This window comes from Barbus barbus, assembly GCF_936440315.1.
Source record: "Barbus barbus genome assembly, chromosome: 2".
Lineage (NCBI taxonomy): Eukaryota > Metazoa > Chordata > Actinopteri > Cypriniformes > Cyprinidae > Barbus > Barbus barbus.
The window spans coordinates 30,921,794-30,940,586 of record NC_136730.1 but is presented as its reverse complement, the minus strand read 5'-3'; the positions used below and the strand labels follow the sequence as shown (position 1 = coordinate 30,940,586).

The 18,793-nt window shown below is 37.0% G+C and overlaps 1 protein-coding gene across 1 annotated transcript; it reads right to left on the bottom strand.

The window, feature by feature from the left end:
* Window positions 1-542: 542 nt before the first annotated feature.
* On the bottom strand, window positions 543-17,970 carry slco3a1b (solute carrier organic anion transporter family member 3A1b; the record flags this gene model as incomplete). The annotated part of the gene is made up of 10 exons (XM_079444702.1): window positions 543-2,888; window positions 3,359-3,423; window positions 3,547-3,719; window positions 9,144-9,279; window positions 9,506-9,704; window positions 9,823-9,987; window positions 10,785-11,045; window positions 11,204-11,302; window positions 15,700-16,159; window positions 17,833-17,970. 10 exons carry the CDS (start codon window positions 17,968-17,970, stop codon window positions 2,512-2,514), a joined length of 2,073 nt encoding a protein of 690 aa, XP_079300828.1. The 3' UTR covers window positions 543-2,511.
* Between the last annotated feature and the right edge of the window lie 823 nt (window positions 17,971-18,793).

Sequence of the window (18,793 nt, the reverse complement as noted above, 5' to 3'; positions counted from 1 at the left end):
AGCAAATGTGTGTGTATATAGTTGCGTGTATTTTTAGAGCCCCCTACACTCAAAGGGAGTTCACTGTCAAAATTAGGGGATTACAGTATGGTTTTGAAACTTTTTAAGGTGAAAACTTAAAGGTAGTACATAATGGATTGAAAACATTAAACCATTTATTTATTATAAAGAGGCTAATGTTTTCAGCTGTGTAAATGAGAACAACCTACTAATGCTGCATTTATTCAGTACATTTGTATGGCATGATATTAGCAAAAAACTGATACTGACTTTGGGGTTTAAAAAAAGAATGCAGAAACGGTCCTGTTTGCCTTAAGTTAGAAAACAAGTGCAAGATACATTTAGACATGTTGTGAAGCATATTCCATAATCTGAAACAACTTTCCGTAAAGCACAAGGTGCTTGTAAATAATTCAGTTTCATATTCATTTGCTATAATCCTGTTCTGTGATAAATGCTTTGTGCAGAGACCTTTGCTTGGTCAACAGAGAAATTTTATAATAATAAAATAAATAATAATAAAAATGCAGAGTCCATGTTTTAGTGCAGATAGTTGTTCATGTAATTTTTTTAAACTCGTACACCTTTTATGGTCATTACACATAAGCTTCATAATACAGACATGGGTAGAAAAATATACCACAACATTCCTCTGTAAGCATAACAATCTCCATCTGCAATTAACAATAATATATATTTTGTCCAAAGTTAAGACTTGTAACATCACCTGTAAAAGCCTAAAGCATCGCTATGTTCTACATTCTGGAAAGAATAGACTTAAATGTCACTATGTACAAGGTGTAATGGTTGCTTAATATATCACATATGTCTACATACAATACAATAAAGCATCTCGCGGTAATATACAATTCCAGCATTATGAAAAACTGCCTCTCGGAGAGAACTCAGAACACTTAAATGGCATCACTTTGGCACTTTTACGGCAATGAATTATCTATAGAGAGGAATGATTATATAAACAATGACATCATTCTTATATCATCTCATTTGTATTGACACCGGCCTCAACATTCAAGCAATCAAGCGTTTTGGCGTATATTGCAGTGCATTAAAATAATGTGCTTGGGAAGCCATTTACATGAAGGGTGATAATGGGTTTGGGTTTTGCCCTATGTGGGTCTCTTCAGTGTACTTGCATCCAGTAAACCATCTTTGAAAAGCAGCAGAAAAACAAATCATTTTCCTCTATAAAGAGCATTTAGCTTTATTACATTACCATATATCCACCACCGTCCTGTCCTTTTTTTTTTTAACATGTCTTTTTTTTTATATATAAAAACATAGAAAATAATTCATAAGTATATTAAACAAATCCATAGGTCCGATGTCATACAAAAATGTTTTAATTTTTGTTCATTATTATTTTATGTAACTCAGATTAATATTTTAGTAGTTCATAAATCATTTCTTTGTTTATTTCTTGCTTCATATATTGCAACATTAAAGAACAAAAAAAAGGTTTTGCTACTTACTGTTGTAAAACCTTGTTAATTCTAGCATTTGGTCTTCCAAGCGAATTTCCTTGAACATATTGATGACAGATTGGAAGAAAAAAGTACGTAAGGTGCCGTAATACTATTATAAAACACCACTTAAGAAGATGCTGGAGTAATAGAAGGGAAATGTCTACCTTCACCAAAACAATTTCTCTCTTTAATTTCCATGCGCCTGCTCTGATGCATCAACATGCAATACCTGCATGCATTGAAATAAATCCATCCTTCCATCCTTCAATGTCCTCTGCTTGATAACAACTATTGATTAATGTTGCATGTTGCTTTAGTTTAAATCACTGCAGGTGACAAATAACGAGGCATCACAAAACTAATGAGCCTTTTGTCTATTCAAGCTATACATTTTCACAGACATGGGCCTAAAATGTTCACTATTATGTTTTTAGGTTGATTAATAGGTTACATGACGTGTGTGATCTCTGCACTTGTATCTACGTTTTTAAGTCTAATGCCTGTACAGAGGAGATATCGAGTAATAACATCAAGCTTTCTAAGACCCTCCATAAAAATAGACATAAATTTCCATAGCCTCACAATATTCAAGTAAACGTATTAGCTAATATCTCATAGAACTTATATGCTAACGTTCTTTACATTTCTTAAAAAAATACTAAAAAGACCATTCAAAATGAAACCTAAAAAGGTGCTTGTATATGTAAACTGGGGCTAGTTTTGACTTATGGAAGATTAATTGTTCAGTTTTGGAACTGCAGCCTAGCACATCCCCTAATTTGATGGATGTGTTTCATCTCCTTATCATACATCCAGCATATACAAGTCCTGACTACAGTAACAGTCAAATTCATTTGGCTCTGTTTAGTCAAAACACCCTGGATATGCTAAAAGAGTGCCTATTTCTCCCAGGCAGCGGGAATGTGCAGAAATTGGCTTATATATGGACTTTCTTTTGAATAAAAGCGATATGAGACTGAATTAGCATGTGCATATAGGCTGGCTGGCCCTCTTTGGGGTGGGACTATATGGCTGACTCCATGTTCTCGCTCCATGCGTGGTCATCTAGGTTGTAAATGAACTTGGTGCGGTTGGAAGGGTTCTGCACAATGTCCTTGCCCAGATTGTCCAGGGTGAGGTTGGAGGCGAACAGCTGGCTTGGGGTCAGGTAGTCCTCACAGTTCTTAATGTACCTGGAGTAGTTCTGACGCAGACACTGCCAGGTGACGGCATAGAGAATGAAGGCGCTGGATTTGAGAACGATAGCGATGCTGACATAAATGTAACGGTAGGTTATGTTGTCATAAAGCATGCAGGCCCCTTTAATGCCGCATACGGAGCTCCATAGTAGGCAGGTGGAGTCAATCCCAATGCCAAAAATCAGAGGTGGAGGAATGAAACCTGGAACATGGAAAACATGGCTCAGTGTGACTGTATTGTACTTGTTTCCAATGTCCTGATAAGATTTTTGCTTTAATGTAAAAATGTGCTTTTATGAGCTTTACAAATTTGTTACCATTCTAGAGTTTTTCATTTTGAAGAAAACATCATGTCATTTTTAATGTTACAAAAGATTTATGTTCTTTTGAACTTTCTATTCGAAGAATCCTTATGAAATGTATCCCAGTTTCCACAAAAATATTAAGCTCCAATGTTTTTCAATGCTGAAAATAAAAATGTTTCTTGAGCACCAAATCTTACAGACTCAAAAACTATTGTAAAAATTATTTTAAATGGTAGTGTATACTGTGTATGTGTAGTGTAACCGAACTATATAATTATAAAGATGCATGCTTAAAATAATTGTAAACAAATTGTAAAATTATCCTGCAGAGACACTGTAGGTGTTACTTGTTATTCAAATATCTTACCCAGCAGCCGGAGCAACAGGAAGAGAACTCCAAGGGCATATGACTTCAGCTCTGGGCTCACAGTTCTACAGACAACAACAACTGATTGTTTATTACATTGTAGTTCATTATGATGTGCAGATGACAATTTGATTGATTAAGACTCATTAACATTTTTTTTTTAATTCAAAGGATGTCAGCAGCATTACCTGATAAGGATGATGACGGATGGAGTCTGGGCCATGGCTCCGATCATGCTGCATGCGCACACAACTGCTAAGAACGTGAGGAAGGCCTGCTGACAGCCTGGGCTGGAGCACTTTCCCGGCATGGCTGTACCAGGCCCGTCGCCATGGGCGATGCACTTACAGCCTGTCAGATTCTGAGAGAGAGGAGGGAGAGCAGATCTGAGTGCATATTTCATGATGGATCTTGAGCGCTGCTCTGGGGATTTCCAGGCGACCATCAAGAGAAAAAAACAACCTAAGATTTGAGACAAAGGGGACCATGGAAGCCCATTTCCACCACTGAACAAAAAAAGAAAAAAATGGTAATTCTGACTTTTTATCTTGCAATTCTGACTTTTTTTCGTAGAACTGTGTTATATAAACTGACGAATGTGAGATATAAACACACAATTGCGAGAAAGACAGAACTGATGGATAAAAACTCAGTAGTGCACAACACAATGAAATCTCCACAACACAGTGAAATCATCACATCACAATGCATAGGACTAATTTCATTGTGTTGCGGCATGTTTCCATTGTGTTGTGCCAATTTCGTTATGTTGTGGCTTGTTTCTGTTGTGTTGCAACTTGTTTCCGTTGTGTTGTGCCAATTTTGTTATTTTGGGACTTGTTTCCATTGTGTTGTGCCAATTTCATTATGTTGCAACTTGTTTCCGTTGTGTTGCGACTTTTTTCTGTTGTGTTGTGGCCTGTTTCCATTGTGTTGTGCCAATTTCGTTATGTTGCGGCTTGTTTCTGTTGTGTTGCAACTTGTTTCCGTTGTGTTGTGCCAATTTTGTGACTTGTTTCCATTGTGTTGTGCCAATTTCATTATGTTGCAACTTGTTTCCGTCGTATTGCGACTTTTTTCCATCGTGTTGTGCCAATTTCATTATGTTGCAACTTGTTTCCGTTGCGCTGCGGCTTGTTTCCATTGTGTTGTGACTTGTTTCCATTGTGCTGTGCCAATTTCATTATGTTGCAACTTGTTTCCGTTGTGTTGCGGCTTGTTTCCATTGTGTTGTGCCAATTTCGTTATGTTGCGGCTTGTTTCTGTTGTGTTGCAACTTGTTTCCGTTGTGTTGTGCCAATTTTGTGACCTGTTTCCATTGTGCTGTGCCAATTTCATTATGTTGCAACTTGTTTCCGTTGTGTTGCGGCTTGTTTCCATTGTGTTGTGCCAATTTCGTTATGTTGCGGCTTGTTTCTGTTGTGTTGCAACTTGTTTCCGTTGTGTTGTGCCAATTTTGTGACCTGTTTCCATTGTGTTGTGCCAATTTCATTATGTTGCAACTTTTTTCCGTTGTGTTGCGGCTTGTTTCCATTGTGTTGTGCCGATTTTGTTATGTTGTGACTTCTTTCCATTGTGTTGTGCCAATTTCATTATGTTGCAACTTGTTTCCGTTGTGTTGCGGCTTGTTTCCATTATGTTGTGACTTGTTTCCATTGTGTTGTGCCAATTTCATTATATTGCAACTTGTTTCTGTTGTGTTGCGACTTGTTTCCATTGTGTTGTGCCAATTTTGTTGTGTTGCGCCTTGTTTCCATTGTGTTGTGCCAATTTTGTTATATTGCCACTTGTTTCTGTTATATTGCGACTTGTTTCCATTGTGTTGTGCCAGTTTCGTTGTTATGACTTGTTTCCATTGTGTTGTGCCAATTTCATTATGTTGCAACTTGTTTCCGTTGCACTGCAGCTTGTTTCCATTGTGTTGTGACTTGTTTCCATTGTGTTGTGCCAATTTTATGTTGCGACTTGTTTCCATTGTGTTGTGGCAATTTTATGTTGCGACTTGTTTCCATTGTGTTGTGGCAATTTTATGTTGCGACTTGTTTCCGTTGTGTTGCAATTTGTTTCTGTCGTGTTGTGCAAATTTTATGTCATGTCGTGACTTGTTTCCATTGTGTTGTGCCAATTTCATTATGTTGCAACTTGTTTCTGTTTTGTTGTGGCTTGTTTCCATTGTGTTGTGACTTGTTTCCATTGTGTTGAGACAATTTTATGTTGCGACTTGTGTCCGTTGTGTTGCATCTTGTTTCCGTTGTGTTGTGCCAATTTCGTTATGTTGCGACTTGTTTCTGTTGTGTTGCAACATGTTTCCGTTGTGTTGTGCAAATTTGGTTATGTTGCGACTTGTTTCCGTTGCCAATTTCGTTATGTTGCGACTTGTTTCTGTTGTGTTGCAACATGTTTCCGTTGTGTTGTGCAAATTTGGTTATGTTGCGACTTGTTTCCGTTGCCAATTTCGTTATGTGGCAACTTTTTTCCGTTGTGTTGCATCTTGTTTCTGTTGTGTTGTGCAAATTTGGTTATGTTGCGACTTGTTTCCGTTGCCAATTTGGTTATGTTGCGACTTGTTTCCGTTGCCAATTTCGTTATGTTACGAATTGTTTCCGTTGTGTTGTGCAAATTTGGTTATGTTGCGACTTGTTTCCGTTGCCAATTTCGTTATGTTGTGACTTGTTTCCACTGTGTTGTGCAAATTTGGTTATGTTGCGACTTGTTTCCGTTGCCAATTTCGTTATGTGGCAACTTGTTTCCGTTGTGTTGCATCTTGTTTCTGTTGTGTTGTGCAAATTTGGTTATGTGGCGACTTGTTTCCGTTGCCAATTTCGTTATGTTACGAATTGTTTCCATTGTGTTGTGCAAATTTGGTTATGTTGCGACTTGTTTCCGTTGCCAATTTCGTTATGTTATGACTTGTTTCCACTGTGTTGTGTAAATTTGGTTATGTTGCGACTTGTTTCCGTTGCCAATTTCGTTATGTTGCGACTTGTTTCCGTTGCCAATTTCGTTATGTTGCGACTTGTTTCCGTTGTGTAGTGCAAATTTGGTTATGTTGCGACTTGTTTCCGTTGCCAATTTGGTTATGTTACAACTTGTTTCCGTTGTGTTGCAACAAGTGTTGCTTTCGTAAACGAAAATTATGACTAAATATTGTCGTCAACGAACCTTTATCACGTGACGAAAACAAGACGAGACGCAACGTAAATGCTGGTCAAGTGACGATGACTATAATTAAATATATAATGCAATATTGTTGACGAATAAAAACAAGACTAAATGTGGTTTACAAAATAAAAACTATGCTAAAATGTCTCTTCATTTTCGTTGACCAAAATATGACGAAACAAAATGTTATAACGTTATTTCGTCTCGTTTAGTTGTGTTATTATTATTATTTTGCAGTATTTCTGTTTCCCGTGTCTCTTCTGGGGCTGCATCAGGTTGCACTGCGCAGATGCAGGCAACGTCACTTCCTCAAGCCCCACTCAAGCATTATTTAGAAGATGACAACAAATTTGTTAACATGTTTGGTTGGTAAAATAAATGTTGTAAATTCAAATCAGAACGTCTTCGTTGTCTGGAATGGATGTATTCTTAAGTCTATAAGGTAACAATAATATAATAAGATAACCTTGTTTGAAATGGGTTTGGCTAAAAGAAAATTTTGGTTTCGTCTGTACTACTAGCCGCGCAGTGTGGGCCGTCAGGGGAAGCAGGGCCTTCTCTGCTGGACCTATAAAAAATTAAATTGTGTGATAAATGTTTTTATTGATTATTTAGGTATCATTTTCATTTGTTAGTTTAGTTGAGGTTGATTGAACTGGAATATCCTACATAAAAAAAGTCAGAGGCCAGCACTACAGATAGTGCCACCCTTTTGTTGAAAGACGTCGCATCTGATTTGTTACAAGCATTAGTGACAGAATCATCAGCTAATCAAATTTTGACTTTCAATGACAGCCCGCCCTCTGGGTCCAGCTATGTGCCCAGTGCTATCACCAACGTTAGACCGTCCCTTTAATCAGGGATTTCCAAGGTATGAACATGAAAGTAAACGAAAAGAAAATGACAGCTGCAGTCATCGGCGCCTACACCAGATCTTGTTGCCGATCTACTAAAATCGTCTTTTTCAAGGCGCTCTTTTGCAGACAAAAGAGAATAACTGAGAAAGGAAGACCTACACCCAAAGTGAATTCGCTAACAAAGGCCTGCAAAGGTTTTATGCGCCATTTCAAAGATTGCAACTATGAGTGGCTAACAGATTGCACCGAGCACAAGTTATTTTGTTATGCCGTGTTTACTTTTAAATCCGAGTAAAGGGGCATGGAATGACAGACCCATGGACTTTATTTACAAGTGACAGGTGAGTGCTTTATAATTTGATGAGTATTGTATCATGCACATTGTTATGGAGGTGTAGGTGGTATGTTGATAATACTGTGGTGTGGTGTGTGGATGTCCAGAGTTTGTACAGTTTTGCTGCTTTGGGTGCGTCGTCATTTTAGAGTGACATGAATGTGCATAGTGACCCGTGTATTGGCGGATTACTTTTACTGACCATGTAGGGAAATTTACTCTGCATTTAACCCACCCCAATCTAGCCTACTATTAAAATAGTTGATCAGCCGTCATTGTTTGTTGAGAGCCTGTGTGCGGCGTTAGCTGTAACAGAGCTGTGTAAGATGTGTAACTTGCATGTAGTTTACAGTTGCTTACTGAAGGCCCTGACTAAAACCCCACGGTATGCCACTGCTACTAGGTTCTTATACTATATTTACTGGGTTAAATAGAATTGCATTACTATAAAGAGACTAAAATGCAGTTTTCATTGACTAAAACTAGACTAAATGTCATCGGTTTTCATCGACCAAAACTAGACGAAAATAGTCTAATAATTCTGACTAAAATGCTCAGACTTTTAGTTGACTGAAACTTGACTAGACTAAAAAGAGTATGAACGTGACTAAAACTAATAAAAACTAAAATGACAGCTTCACACAAAGACTAGACTAAAACTAAAATTAAAACAGGCCGCCAAAAACAACACTAGTTGCAACTTGTTTCCGTCGTGTTGTGCAAATTCGGTTATGTCGCGACTTGTTTCCGTCGTGTTGTGCCAATTTCGTTGTTGCAACTTATTTCCATTGTTTTGCAACTTGCTTCCGTTGTGTTGCAGCTTGTTTCTATTGTGTTGTGCTAATTTCGTTGTGTTGAGACTTGTTTCCATTGTGTAGTGGAGATTTCATTGTATTGCGCACTACTGAGCCACCATACTTTCCTGCAATTCTGACTTTCTTCTCACATTTGCAAGTTCATATCTCATAATTTTGACTTCTTTTCTCTGAACTGAACACAGAACACAATAAATTCACTATTGCTAGTTATAAAATCCAATTCTGAGAGAAAAAAATATTATTTTTTTTACAATTGTGAGTTTAATTCAATAATATAATGCATTTGAAATTGCAATTCTGCCTTTTTTCTCAGAATTGTGTGATAGAAACTCGCAATCGCAAGTTTTAAAGTCAGAATTGCATGATATAAAGTCTCAAACGTGTTATAAAGTCAGAATTACAAGATATAAACTTGCAATTGTGAGATAAAATGTCGCAATTACCTTTTTTATTTTTATTCAGTGGTGGAAACAGGATTTATAGGGAACTTATGTATCTAAAAGAGGAAAAAATGAGCATGCTCAAAAGCTCTTATTTCAATGACCCCTGGAGGCAGATGTATGTCTGAGTTTACTGATCTGTATGAATATGAATAGATGTGGGAGGAGACTCACGGTTTTAGTGCAGCCAGCCAAGCAAGCAGAGAGGTAGGTAATGCCGTTGGAGCCACAGACGGGGCTTAGAGAAGACGTGTAACAATTACAGCCTGACAGGCATGCGGCCTCCATCCGCTCCCATGAACCTAGACTCCTAAATGGAGAGAATGAATACGGGATGAAAGAAGGACCACATGTTCCCCTTCAAATTCATAGTTTAGTGAGTCTGATCCTCTGTAAAATTAATGCTGCAATTCAGCTTAGTGCTTTTGTGATTTGAACACTAAAGTCTTTATACTCTGAGTGTCTGAATTTATTGTCAATTGTTGTGGATCATTAAAAATTTGTGTGAGGCTTTTATGGTGAAGCGCTCTACTCACTCGTTGCCATAGGCAACAGTAACCCCAGCGACTGGGCCCGTATCACAGCCAAGGAAGAGGAAGGAGACGTAGCAGGCCGTAGAGATGATATTGACTAGCATAGCCAGACGAATAGCCCCTAACGCAGACAGATTCAACTTCTTCACCAGGAGTCCACCCAGGAAAATGCCCAGACAAGCACAGGGGATTGCTGTCATACCTGAAAACTCACAGATTTGATAGGCAGCTTTCAGTTACTTGCAGGGATTTCATATGAAACAGCATTTTATGAGTTGGATGTTTTTGTGCAGTTTTGAAAATATTCAGTATTTGTCTACCTAGGAGCTGATTAGCGGAGGACGTTGAGAGGTTGAACTGCTGTTCGAGATATTTCCCTAGGAAGGCAGCAAATCCAGCCACCACAGCGATTTCCATGCAGGCAGCGAGAATGACACAGGTGAAAACCGGGTTGGACAGCAGATGCTTAGTCACCTTAGGGATAACTGAGAAGAAATTAGACTCATATTAGTGGATGATCAGGAAAATATGACATTTTTAAATTCCCATAGAGAATTATGTAATCCAGGGGTTTAAAAATGTTCATGTCAAGGATCTGCACATTTGATGCCCCCTTTTAAGGGGTCCTTTTATTAAAATATGATGACAGCTACTGATTTTTATATTTAAAGAACCATTTAAATTGTGTAAGAAAACATTAAGCATGATACAATAAAGACAACACTTCCCAAAATTGAATTACTGGCCTTATAGTATTATAAAGAACTTTATAAATATGTACTTTAGTTTATATATTTGTATTAGAATTTCATAAACCATTTTAGCATAAGGTTACAACATAAAACTATTTTAATTTAATTTTAATTTAATTTTAATTTATTTATATAGAGCAAAAAAAAGAAAGAAGTGTCTTTAAAACTGGTCTACAATTAATTGTGATAAAAAAATAGGAATATAAAATTAATGTGTTAAAAATATTGCATTAAACATATTAAAGTCTTTAACATGCTCTGTTTGACAAATTTTATATAAATGTTACATTATAATACAATACGTTTTATTTTTTCTCTCTGGGGGGTCCCCAGACCCCTGTTTAAAAATCCTTTTTGCAATCTATTTACAGCATTTGGAGAAACGAGTCTTGTTCTAAAACTACTATAAATAATGAACTGACAACAATGATAAATCAAACAAAATGATTATTTTATGTACGATTGCCTATAAAACACTAATGCATGATCTGTGTGTGTTTAGACTCTCTTTGTCTTGTCCTCTCTCTCACCCTGCAGGTGCTGGCAGCAGGTGAGGCCAGTGTTGATCTCTGGGTCATCTGAGGCTTTGACTCCTTCATACCCCTGCACCAGCTCAGCAGGCAGCATGGCCTGTTCACTCTCACCCCCCGGGCCCTCCCCAGGCTCGTTCAGCGACTGCGGGAACCCAAACATGAAAAACGAGGCGAGGAAGAGGAAAAGGCCACAGATGATAAAGCCGCCCCACCAGGCACCGATCCAGCGCGGATCGTCAGGAGTGATGTCCAGCGTGGCTGTTAGGAGCGAACAGAGATCTGATGAGATATTTACTGAGACACCATGTTTCATTACATGTATTGATTTAACAGCGTGCCTTTATGTAAAACCACTTACAAAAAATAACAAAAGTCAATCATATTTCAGTGTATCCATTTTTGATGCCAGCACTCACTTGTGTCAATGAAGGCTGCATCAACATAAACTTTGGTGCACAGAGAGCCAAGAATAAAACCACAGGCTGGTCCAAACACCAGTGTAGAGAATAAGATACCTGTAATGCAATACCAAAGACTAGAGTTATACTAGACAAAGAAGTTATTCAAGAAAAGTAAATTCATTCATGCAAAGTCTTTGCTAAACTATTGTCATTTCACTTAAATTAAATTTGTTCAAGCCCTTGACTCAAACCCTTCAGTTAACAAGGCGTTAGCACTAACCATCTAGCTGCTTATGTAAATAGCCTCTTTTTAGGGCAAAATTTTAGAATTTATTATTATTATTAGAATTATTACAGAAGGAGAATTATATCATATTCTATTCAGAGAGAACCTTAAGTAAAAGTAAAAGAGCTATTCATTTAGTTATTTTGTACATTTTAAATATTCTCTGCGTGAAACAGTTAATTTACATAATCTACTACATCATCATTGCAATAACCGGCACCTGATGCGTTTATGTAAAATCTGATAAATACACACATTTCTGTTGATTATCATATCTCTACTAAAAGAGTAGAGGCCAATATATAGATTGTACATGTGTTGGTACATGTTGTACCATCAGCTGTATACCCTTCAGCGAGTAATTATCTGTCCAGTCACAGAAGCAGCACAGCATAATCATTAACAGAGAACACTGAAGTACACAAACAGCCATATACTACTATAAATTAACGTGAGAGATAATGAGACAAAGCCGATGGGATAATCTTGTTTCATCCTGAAGGGGATTATTTTGGGATAATGACAGACTGTTCATTCTCTTATGCATTACATGCCTATTTACCAAATAAATACACTACCATTCATAAGTTTAGGCTTGGTAATGTTTTTGAAAAAAGTCTCTTATGCTCACCATTTGCATTTGCACCAATTATGCACCATACAATCAAATCAGTGAAATATTAATTTTAAAATAACTATTTTCTGTTTTAAGATAAATTTAGAAGTAATTTATTCCTGAGATTCTGAATTGGTGCTCAAAAAACATTTCTTACGATATCAATGTTAAAAACAGCCGTGCTATTAAGATTTCTCTGGAAACTGTGATACATATTTTTTTCAGGATTCTTTAAAAGTTTAAAAGAACAATATAAGATTATAAAAGCCTTTGTCCCTTTTGATCAATTTAATGCATATTTGCTGAATAAAAGTATTACTTTCTTTAAAAAAAAAACACACTGACGCCATCAAATTTCAGACTGAGCTAAAATTATTTTATAATTAAAAAAATTCTGCATACTGCATACACCCATCGGTTTAGACAAACACTACAATAATATTACTGTAATGCTAATACTGAGATCCTCAAAGGCCATTTTCACTCTATTCAATAACTGAGATGCAAAATGTTGTCAGTTGTGTTTGTATGAACAAGAATAAGTGAGTCTGTGATGTGATACAAGAGACATGAACATAGCACCGGTTTCAGTTACCCGGAAGAACGGTCTGTTTTGTTTGTCATAAGTGTGCTGCAGTTCTCGGACGTTTCTCAAACGGAAGGCTGCATCCTCCGGAGATCGCATTTGTAGGCTGCATACGTCACAAAGATCATCTTATTTTAGAATATTAACAGTTATACATTTGACCATTATTCTTAGTTATACATTAAGTGTAAATTGTTGTAATATGCTTTTGACTTGTAATGCTCAGTTAACTGAAATAAACCAGGCTTGATGACGTATGCAGCCTACAAATGTGACCTCCGGAGGATGCAGCCTTCCCTTTGAGAAACGGCGCTCGTTTGCCACTTTAAATGCTTGAGCGCTTTAAAACAGTATTCTGATTGGCTGTTATTGTTTTTATCATTCTTCAGCTGGAAAGAATAATTTTGAAAGTGATTCCAATGATATCGTTCTTGTGTCATTATTGTGTAGTTGTGGTGTGGACTTAACTATTCTCATTGAATTAGAATGATTATTAAAACTTTTTAGTTACCATTATAGTAATCATCCTTGGCCTTAACTATGGAAAGAATGAACCTCACCTCCTTGCTGTAAAGTTAAGTGCAGAAAGGTCTGTAACAAGACCTTTAATGGTATATTTGCTCTGATCTTTAAAAAGTGGTTTAGTTTTATCCATTAGCCTGGATGAAATTGATTAAGCACCTTAGATCATGTATGTCAGTCCTAATGTTACCCCTCACAAGAGAATGTAATCCTAGACCAGTTCTCTTACTCTGGTATTCAGTATGAATACAGATGCTGGATAATTCACTTAAAACAGATAGGCCTTTCTGCTTGTGCCTTTACGAAAGACCCAGAGCCTCTGTGATCAAACAGCTAAATAACTTGATTCCACCATGCCCACCAGCAAAGACTGTCTCCAAAGAGGATGTTCATGTTTGTGCTAGTTTATATTTTGCTTAAATGGGAGATAGGTCCAGTTTAAAGGCTAAAAAGTATTAAAAGAAGTAAAATGAAGAGAGAAAGAAGCTTGCATGGGTTACACAGACAAGTCAGCTCAATGCTAAAGACATCAGAAACACTGCAGGAAAGGAGATAAAGCAGAAATGCTGTAAAAAGCACACATGGAAACCCCCAGACATTCACAACTATCTTCTGGGCCTTTGAACGCTACTCATCTATGATAGTCATATATTGATCAATTTCCATGCTAGGGTTTTATATCAGGATATTTTTAAGACATTAAAGTCTGGGGTTGATCTGTTCCTTATTTGTATCAAATGTATGGAGAATCATTGTAGTCATGCGAGAGAAAGAGAGTGAGAAGAATAGAGAGAGAGGGAGAGTGAGCTGCCTGGGGGTTGACAGAGCAGCCAGCACACATTAGCTTCATAGCAGAAGTAACAGGCACCGAAGGCCATTATTGCTTCTTGTTTACTCCTTAACAACATGGCAACAGGAGATTAAGACAGTGGCGCACAACACTAAACCAATGGGTTTAAGCTTGATACTTGGAAATTTCCCAAGTGAGTTCCCTGCAAACCTAAATTACTATAGCTATTCCAGCCATATACAATATCTATGCTCTTTGTGTATCTTCATACAATAGCTTTCTGCCAGAGAGTCCTCCAAGATTCAGGATGCACTAAGGATACAACCTTTTGTGGCTTATAAATCATTAATAATAGTAAGTGCTGTAATTGCTGCAACGGCAGGATATTGACGGTACTGCTACATGATATACCCTAAAACAACAACAGTACTTTGTAGTGTTTCTTTTAGTGTCTGACCAGCACATTTACAGACACTTTTGCAGGGGTTCAAGTAGTGCCATTTGAGGGCCTTTAAAATACAGCTTCTAAAATATACTGAGTGAGATATCCAAAGAGTCTTTCTCGGGCTACTGTGGTAACAAACACAAACTCTCTAGGTCCAACATATTACACCACTAGTTCACTGTTTCCTATTGTTTGGTGTAGATGCTGGTGATTACCATGGCACCTGGTTCAAGTGCAAAAGGGGAGCTTTTTAAGCAGGTGCTATTGGTCTCTCCTAAAATGGAGTAAACCAGATTAAGGCAAATATGTCTGTTCAGAACAATCTGTAACATTTTACAATAATGTTCTATATATTAGGTGTTGTGAACCAACAGTGTACAATACTTTTTTTATTTTAGGTAAAACTTTACATTTGTTAACATTAGATAATATAATCTAAGCATGTTAATCATAGTTTGTGTTAAAAATTTACTTTATTGTTAATTATTATATTATTATTTACATTATTAAAATCAAAAGTTGTATCTGATCATATTATTTAATAAATACATTTATAACTCAATACATTTTTACTTTACTAATTTTCTATAATAGACAAAACTGAACAATTTACAACAATCAAAATTAATAATACTAATGATAATTTATTATTATTATCATTATTACTGCAATAATTATCATTGTTTTAATTATTTTCATAAAGGTTTTTAATAATAGATTTAATAAAGTATATTATCTCTGTTTCTTATTAAAGTAAAAGAACAAAATATAATGTGTGCATGTTTCATATTGTAGTAGGCCTAGTGAAAAATGAAGTAGTGCTGAAGTCCAACTAAAGATCTACTGAAGTATATTTGATTGTGCTAAAGTGGAACTACTGCAAGTATACTTTAGGTACACTTGCATTTAAAGACCGATATTATTAAGATCATACAATCCACATCAATAGTGACATTAAAACACATTTTAGTTTAAGAAATGTGCATCATACATGAGTAGTAAGTAGTACTCCACATAAAGTTTAATTATCATTTTATATTAGTAAGTCTCAAGCGATATGTCAGTAAATATGGTAATAGATTTGAACTATACTTAATATGAAAAAAATATATTACTTTTTTCACTGGGGAGAATATAGCAGTAAAATAAATGAGCTACTGGCTAAGTTTGTCATCTACAATACCGATGATGTCAGGGTACTTTAGCCTTACTGATGGGGCTGAGGGGGTGTACATAACACAAAAAGGTTGTGCAGATCACTCTCACCAATATAAAGGGAAGAGTCTTCTCGTCTGACGTGATCATCGATGTAAGACACTCCCAGAGGCTGCAGGGGTGTCGCTCCAATCCCCAGAAGCATTTGAGCTCCGATCAGCAGAAGGTACATCATGTTGGTATTGGTTCTATTCCCACAGATGTAACTAGGATCCGAGAGCCCTGCTCGACTAGTGTTGGAGCACACATCCTTTCCCTGTCCCACAGGTCGTGACTCTCCAGACTGATATTCATACTGGTGGGTCAAGAACTCAGGCAGCGCTGACAGTAACGCTCCCAGAGCCATCACGATGCCCCCACAACCAATCAACCGCGGCCGATGGGCCCTGGCCCCAAAGTAGCTGACGAATAGGATGAGGGCAAGGTTGCCAATCTCAAAGCTGCTGGCGATCACACCCACGTCAGCGCTCTGCAAGTTGAAACGTCGCTCTAGCGTGGTGAGGACACTGACCTAAAATATAAAGAAACATACAATGTTACAAAGCTGTATGCACATTTGAACTGACACCAAATCACTAATTGTCTTTAAACTGAAAAATCTATATTCAAAACTAACAATAATTCATTCATGGCTTAAGGATCTTAAACAACATAATAGATTGGTGAGATTTTGTTGAGAACACAAATGCAGTATTGAAGGTATAAATCAAATGTAAACATCCATATGAGTGTTGACAAATTGTAATTATTATGGACTTGGACTTTGAGTATTTTATACAATTATTTAAACAATTTAATAGTGTGCCATTCAAGTCACCTTTCATACATAACATATTAAATACCTCAGATAAAGCACAAGGTAGGGCAGAATTGTTCATCAGGCAATTTCATAAGTCATCGCTAGGGAAAATGATAAATCAATCATATCGCTTTAACCCAACCCTACAGAGCAGATGCATTCATGTAGTGATGTAATGTGTGCATCTTTCTCTTGTACTGAAAGCTAACATGAAGTCTAGGGCAGATTGTTTAAACATTTATTCCCATTAAACTAACTAGTTTCTATGTTTATGTTAGTAACAAATCAATATTGTTACTGGCAACAAATTGCTAATTTTTGTTACTGAATTCTGTTGTTTGGCACCGTTTTTTCAGAGTACTTATGCTAATTGTTATTAGTGACATTTCTTACCAAGTTGCATTTTCTTTTTCCTTGTTGTACAGTATGTAATGACTAGTCAGAATCACTATTTATGTCTTTAGTTCAGTTTATACTTTAGTTCAATTAAAAAGGTTAGTAATAATATACTAAGAAAACTAGAATATATAGCCTAATGTTAGCAAATGTTTTTTTTTTTTTTACTAAAGAACAAACCAAAATAAGTACCAACAACAACTGGAAACACTGGAATCCAAAACACTTTGATTCCAAATAGTTGGAATCAAAGACCCCCAATAAAATTTAATAGCAAACATTTCCTTTTTTTTATCAGAGATGATCCACATTAATAAACATTACTGTAAATGCACTAGTAAGCAAAATATTTTCCATTAGCCCTACCAAATTTCAACCAAAAAGTCACAAAAAATGACAAATTGATTAAAATGGTTATAAGCATGCAAAAAAGGTAAGTAATTTATATTGTAATATTGTCCCTATATAGTGACCAGTCACCGATAGGGCCTACTAGACACTGAATATTAATTGTAAAGTTAATGGTGAAATTGAAAAAAAGTACTGGTCAATATCAGACTACGTCTAGTAATTAGAAAATGAGTACAACAGTAATATATTTTAAGGAATAAATGCCAAAACGGCTTGCCATATCTGATCATTCTGACATTTTTATGTGCATAAGTGGCTCAAAGACTAAATAAGGTAATCGTTCGGTGAGATTACCTTGGAGCCGCTGATGCACATAATGTTGGATTGGATAGGAGAGAGAGAGGTGTTTGACCACTGGGCCACTCACTGGACCGATGACCATTTTTCATTATAGCGCCTCTAAATCAAAAGGAAATAAAGCAGTCGCGGTACACACGCAAGAAGCCCTATACCTCACGATGCAGTTTATTTCTATCGCTTTAGGGAAAAGATAAGCGATGCGCACCGGACACCATTCAATGTCATCCACATACAGTGCGTACGCAGTATGAGCTGCGTCTGTTAATGGCTCGACTCACCAGATAGGCTCCTACAGTGCCCTGTGCCAACATTAAGGCACATTCTGATATGAGGAATATTTTGATGTTGGAGAAGCATGATGTCTTCTTCTGGCACTCGTCTGGCTCAGTGTCTGGCGTGCTTCCCTCCGCGTACATCCTCTGATGCGGACTGCAGCAAGCAGAAAGATAGGCTCGGACAGAAGGTGACCATTGAGGACGAGTGCAGATGGATCCTCAACAAGACGTGCGCGGCTCCATTAACATCGCCTCCGGTTCCGGTCCGCGTTAGAATTGAATCTTATGAAATGAATCTTGAGCGTCCTTAGTGCTGTCACCTCAAAAACTGCGCACTCGCGTCTGATCCGGTGCTCTGAATGGTCCAAATGAACCGACGGAAGACCACAGCAGCCTATTAATAACCATGAACATCACCGACACACGGAAACTGCGATTCGGTATTGCGTGAGACGGTTACCGTGAGGAGATTTTGCCGGTGTGTGTGGAGGACTCAGCTCATGAGTGTCCTCATCTCACCAAAGCCTGCACCAAATGATGACCTCGCTCTCCTTTCCCTTTCTACTGGCTCTCTTTATTTCCTCCTCCTCCCGCAAACACATCTATTAGATAGATAGATAGATAGATAGATAGATAGATAGATAGATAGATAGATAGATAGATAGATAGATAGATATTATTAATAATTTAATTATCAATAATCAATAATAAATTATCAATAATAAAAGGGCTCAATCAAGAGTAACTTAAGTATTTAAAATAAGTGCAGTTTCTACATTGTCAAAGTGATTATTATTACCAGATAAAAAATAACCCTCAGTATGTGTCCCCTGAGAGCAATGTGCCAAACTAGGGATGTATGAGCTGCTGACCAAATGATCACACAGGCCTATATTAAAGGTACAGTTCACCCTGAAATACAACCTCTGTCAGCATTTACTTGCCTGATGTTGTTCCAAAACCA